Consider the following 6,000-nt stretch of genomic DNA (forward strand, 5'->3'; position numbering starts at 1 on the left):
TCCCTAAGTCTAAATATTGCTGTTACATTGTACAACCTTCAATGTTATGTCATAATTATGTACAATTCTGGCAAATTAATGATAGTCTTTGTTAGGAATAAATGGACTTCACACAGTTCGCAACGAGCCAGGCTGCCCAAACTGCTGCATATACCCTGACTGCTGGCACGGAACGCAAGAGAAGTGACACAATTTCCCTAATTATAAGAAATTCATGTTAGCAGGCAATATTAACTGAATATGCAGGTTTAAAAATATATACTTGTGTATTGATTTTAAAGAAGGGCATTGATGTTTATGGTTAGGTTTGGTGCAACGACAGTGCTAAATCATCACCCGTTTGGCGAAGTAGGCTGTGATTCGATGAGAAATTAACAGGCACCGCATTGATTATATGCAAGGCAGGACACGCTAGATAAACTAGTAATATCATCAACCATGTGTAGTTAACTAGTGATTATGTGAAGATTGATTGTTTTTTTTATAAGTTTAATGCTAGCTAGCAACTTACCTTGGCTTCTTGCTGCCCTCGCGTAACAGGTAGTCAGCCTGCCACGCAGGCTCCTCGTGGAGTGCAATGTAAGGCAGGTGGTTAGAGCGTTGGACTAGTAACCGGAAGGTTGCAAAAACAAATCCCTGAGCTGACAAGGTAAAATCTGTCGTTCTGCCCCTGAACAAGGCAGTTAACCCACCGTTCTTAGGCCGTCATTGAAAATAAGAATGTGTTCTTAACTGACTTGCCTAGTTAAATGAAGGTGTGTAAAAAAAAAAAAAAAGCGTCCAAATCCGTGTCCAAAAATACCGGTTTCCGATTGTTAGGAAAACTTGAAATCGGCCATTCCGATTAATCGGTCGACCTCTACTCCCTACCTTCAGGCTATGCTCAAAACCTACAGCCCAACCTTAGCACTCCATTCTACCACCTCTGGTCTCTTGGCCCTCGCAACACTACCTGGAGGTAAGTTCCTGCTCAGCACAGTCCAAGCTCTTCTCTGTCCTGGCACCCCAATGAGTCCCTGTCCATCTTCTGAAAACATCTGAAATGCTACCTCGTTAAAGAGAATCTTTAAAAAATCCTACAGCATCCCCCCTTTTGTGAACTAACACACACATTTTGTTTTCTCTTACTAGCTTTGACTTTGCTGAGAGCTACTTTGAGGAAAAATGTACTTACTGTGATATGTGGTTGTCCCACCTAGCAATCTTAAGATGAATGTACTAACTGTAAGTCGCTTTGGATAAGGTCACCTCCTCTCACCTAGTGTTGCTTACACTTCTAAGGTTACCTTATCGCTCTGTCTCAGTTAGTGTTGCTTCCACTACTAAGGTCACATCCTTTCTCTGTCTCAGCTATTGTTGGTTTAACTCATCTCTCCTTCTCAATTCAATGAGCATCATTGGCATGAAATCCATGAGTAAATATTGCTGAAGATTTTATTTTAATGAAATGCAACATCGCTCTCTCCGTCTCTGCTGCCCCCCTCAGTCTACCTGTTGTTTGGCCTGATTGTGATACTGATGGTCCTGGAAACCTTCTGTGATTGATAATGGTTCCTCTAGTAACCCCTTATCTGTATTCCTTTTCTCTCTACAGTCTACCTCCTCCTGGGCCTGGTTGTGATGCTGGTTGTCTTGGAGACCTTTTGTGAGCTGCAGCAGCTGAAGACCCTGAGGAAGATGTTCTATCTGAAGAAGGAGAAACCACAGGACCGCCTGGCAATACTGGAGCACGACCATCTGTCCTTCACCTCCGTGTCCCACCAGACCAACTCCACCTCGCTGAAGGAGGACAAGACTAAGGACGTACCCTTCGTTAGTGTCCCCGTGCTGGCCTCACCTGGTGGGGATGACCCCATGATCAACTAGAGGGGGGGGGGAATAGTTAAAACGTTGCGGTGAAATAGGCAGACAACTAGGGAAGGACGAGGAGAGTACTGAAGGGGGGATGGTGAAACCAAGTTTGCATCCCATTTCGCTATCCTTCTTTTGAAGTGTGCGCTGCCTATCATGAATTCTCTAGATGAAACTCTTTAACGTTAGCTGAAACTCTCCCCAGTCAATGCTTACACCAATTCAATGCTTTTTAATGAAAAGGGTAGAGAATTGGGATGCAACCTATGGAGGGGGGGTGATACAGAGGACTCTCGTCGAAGGGTATTTGTGACTACATTATAACTTAAGCTTCAGCATAAGGATGCATTTTAAAAACAAAAGCTCAACTTCAAACCATTGTTAGTAATGTTGAAACTGAACGATTGTCTTTTAGCCCTTTATCATCCATGAGAAACTTACTATCACTCTCTTAATGATGAAAAATGAGCATATTGTGCTATACTGCATCAACAAGATCTGTATTCACTGACATAGGGAAAACCTTAATATAGCCTTCATATGTATAGCTGATATGTACGCTGGTTAACTTAATAAGGGAAACACCTGCTATAGCTTTGTTCATTGTCAAAATCCTCGCTCAGAACAGCCATGCTATCTATCAGCTGTTCTCATGGATGGAATAACATTAAGCACATACTGTATCTATAATGCATTATGAACTCACTCATAGCGAGTTATAAGGCAGTCGTAATACATAAGCACAGATATGGGCTTCATAGAACTGACATGACAATAGCACATTAGGGAACATTTAATAGGATATCCACCTTGTAAAATGTAACTGAATATCACATTGTGCCGTAATGTGTCTGTATACATATACCTTAAGTACTATTTTACAGGAGTTAAATGGAAAGCATGTATTCAGGTTAACTGTATCAGGTATACAACAGTAGCACATTTCATTGTTGTAAATGCTCTGTGTATTAATTACAGTAAGACATTTGTTTGATGCTAGTTTAAAGTACAACTTGCAATGTTATTTTAAGGTAGTTAAATGTTTCATGTCTCTCGCTGTACTGTGTGTATTTATCATGTTGATTCGTCTAAAAGAAAAGGATTTACTGTGCCTAATATGTGGTTTATTGAATGTTAAAGTGACAATTATAAAAGCTTTTTTTTAATCTTTTTTTTTTTTTAAAGGGGAACAAGAAAGAGGCAGACCCCAAGCAGTGTACGCTGCTAGAAGAAATGCTGCTATTTAAAACAAAGGTTCAGTTGCTCATATCATAACATGGCCCTCAAAAAGATTATATATAGAACCACAAAGCACCCTTCATTTATTTATTTTTTTTGCAGTGTATTTTCATCAATTACTTGAACACAGCAGGTTACTGTACCTTATGTGACACCACTCGGAAATGGGAAATTACTGGGTTGAACATTTTGTACCAAAAATAATGGGTTCTGGAAAGTACAAAAGTAATTTCCCAGACCTCAGATTTAAAGCTGCAATATGTAACTTTTTGGGCAACCTGACCAAATTCACATATAAATAAGTTATAGATCTTTCATTGAAAGCAAGTCTAAGAAGTGGTAGATTTGTTCTATGTGTGCTATTTCTATGCTTGCCGTTAAGTTTAGTTTTTGGATTTGTACACCAGCTGCTTATAGCTGAAAATAAACATTTTGGTTGTGGAAATGATACATCATTTCACAGCGGTTTAGATGGTACAATGATTCTCTACACTATACTTGCTTGTTTTGCCACCATATAAACTGAAATTAGGTGTACTATTTGAATTTTGCCAACCAAGAGATGGGGGATCAATTTCTGCATAGTGCATCTTTAAGTGAGAGGACAAAGAGGGTCAACAACTGAATTCATAAGAAGTAATGTTAGTTGGCTGGCAGTTTGTATAAAACTTCAGGACTGCTCTGTGACACAAGACATTATTGGCTACTGGAAATCTCTATTTAAAGATGAGAATATAAACTGTTTTTGAACCAAATTTAAAAAGACCCTAGTGTTTTTGGAGGATGTAAAGTGGAGTGTTTACAAATGTGTATTTGTGATTTATGCAGATAATGATTTCAAGTAAAGGTAGTCCATGAGAGGGTCATTGTGAGAGAAACTTGAAGATAGGAAACACTGATTGACAGAAACACTGATTGCTTTACAGTGCAATGCAGTCAAATCATTTCCCTTGACAACTCGAACTGATTTTCAATAGCTACATAATGAGTTATCTGACATATATTGTCCAAAGATCTACAAAAAATTTACTATATTAACATTTAAGTTAAGATGTACATCAGGGAACATTAATTGATTTGCTTGTACATATTTCATCCTGTATTTGGAAGTAATTTGCTTGTAGCCTACAGTACAAGCTGATTTGCTTGTGTACATACTGGTAATATTATTTATACAGATTTAGGATCTTAATTTGGTTACCCTTTTGTTTCAGAGAATTTGAAGATGAGCTTTGTGATTTACATAAATTCACTGAAAACCCACACTAACATATGGTTATATTAACAGTATTGCACTGTTTATGTAGCCTACATATGGCCAGCTAATAGCCTAACCACCAATCAAGCAACATTATGGACAAAACGTTCAAATCCTGTTGCTGCAGGATTATTTTGCTGTGACAATATAGATCAAATTAAGATCCTACATCTGTAGGACAGACTAGCCTATATCATACACTACTCAATCATACTATATGAGTACATTTTTCCGATGGGACAGACTTCTTTTATAGCACCAGACCCTACCTGATTGTATTGTACCAGACAGGAAACTGCTGTCCATTCTTGAGAATGTAGACGTTTCATTTTCAACATGTGGTTGTGTTGTGCAGAATTATGTTTTATAGATCATCTAAGAACGTTTCAGGGTTTTTGTTTAACTGTAGTTCTTTCCACAAAACTCTTCTACATCGCACAATGACAGAATGAGTAGAAGCCTTTAACATTGTCAAGAATGTATTGTTTTGAATATCAGTTTAGCAAACAGAGGAATTGTATGTAATCGTGTTGGTACTTTTGTAAATTGGCCAGAAGGGAGAATGACAATCTCCCCCTGGCTAAGGGGACTTGACAGTTGCAGTGATATTTTTGCTGTTATAAATATTTTGTCTGAAATGAATTGTTCTATTCTTTAAATTATTTATAGATATGCCACATTGGTCTTATAGCACACAAAACTGTCAAAGTCCTTGTCAATCCTTGTCAGTGTTATTGTGTGGTGCATGTGCTATTTCAGTCGCCTGTGTATCTGTGCAACAACACCTGTATATTATTGTGCTCTGTCTAGTTTCTCATAGAAATAAATGCAGATTTAGACTCCCATAATGCAGCGTGGGAATTTACTGTTAAATTGTTTGAAAGCTATTGCTCTATTTTCAAACCATTACATATGTCGCATTTGGTATTATTGTACACAAAGACTGTACATGTGGGAATATAATGTAGAGAAACGCCAACATGCTCTCGTCGTGACTTCTTTATCATCGGGCTACGGTGATTGTCATTGCGCTCCACTCTGACATCTACATAAGTGACTGATTTCTCAATAACAGCCGTCTCTTAACCCCGTGGTTCCCAAACGTTTTGGGGTATTGTACCCCTAAAACACTTTGACCTGCATAAAAAAAATCCCTCATGCACCTGCAACCGGCGTGATTCCTAAATTAGGGGGTACTTTAGCAAAAATGTGGTTTACGCTCCCAGTCAAGTTTGGCAGACTTGTTTTGAATGTCAGGGAAGTAGGAGTTGAACTCACTGTTGAGTTTGGATAAATGTGAGTTTACTATTTGCACCATAGAATCTATGTCAACGTCACTGGTAAAAAGGTAGGTGTCAATCTGCTGGAAACCACTTATATCCCCATCATCACATTTCCTCTCCCAGAGTTTAATCTTCATGAATCCACACATTTTGTCATACATGTTTAGAATGCGTGTCTTGACCTTGCACAGTTAGATTCCGGTTGTTCAGTTTGCTGAACACATCAGCAAGATAGGCAAGGCGGGCTCCCCAGTCTGTGTCCTTGAACACAGCCACAAGAGGGTGTGAGTGCTCAGACAGAAAATCCCTTGGGCACGCAGCTCAAAAAGCCTCGTTTTCCCTCTGGTTAGACAATGGGCGTCGGTGTGA

General features: G+C 39.0%; 1 protein-coding gene across 2 annotated transcripts in view; it reads left to right on the forward strand.

Annotated features, from left to right (window-relative positions):
* kcnk1b (potassium channel, subfamily K, member 1b) overlaps positions 1–5,196 on the forward strand; it is a 28,472-nt gene extending 23,276 nt beyond the window's left edge. Inside the window, exons 3-4 of one of the 2 annotated variants that reach the window (XM_014180070.2) lie at positions 877–958; positions 1,595–5,196. In XM_014180070.2, coding sequence (XP_014035545.1) covers positions 877–958; positions 1,595–1,649 — 137 coding nt within the window. In that variant the 3' untranslated portion in view covers positions 1,650–5,196. The remainder of the gene's footprint in view (positions 1–876; positions 959–1,594) is intronic. The other variant, XM_014180069.2, reaches the window with a different exon arrangement.
* The last annotated feature ends 804 nt before the right edge of the window (positions 5,197–6,000 follow it).

Source organism: Salmo salar, chromosome ssa28 (genome assembly GCF_905237065.1).
Source record: "Salmo salar chromosome ssa28, Ssal_v3.1, whole genome shotgun sequence".
NCBI classification, from domain to species: domain Eukaryota; kingdom Metazoa; phylum Chordata; class Actinopteri; order Salmoniformes; family Salmonidae; genus Salmo; species Salmo salar.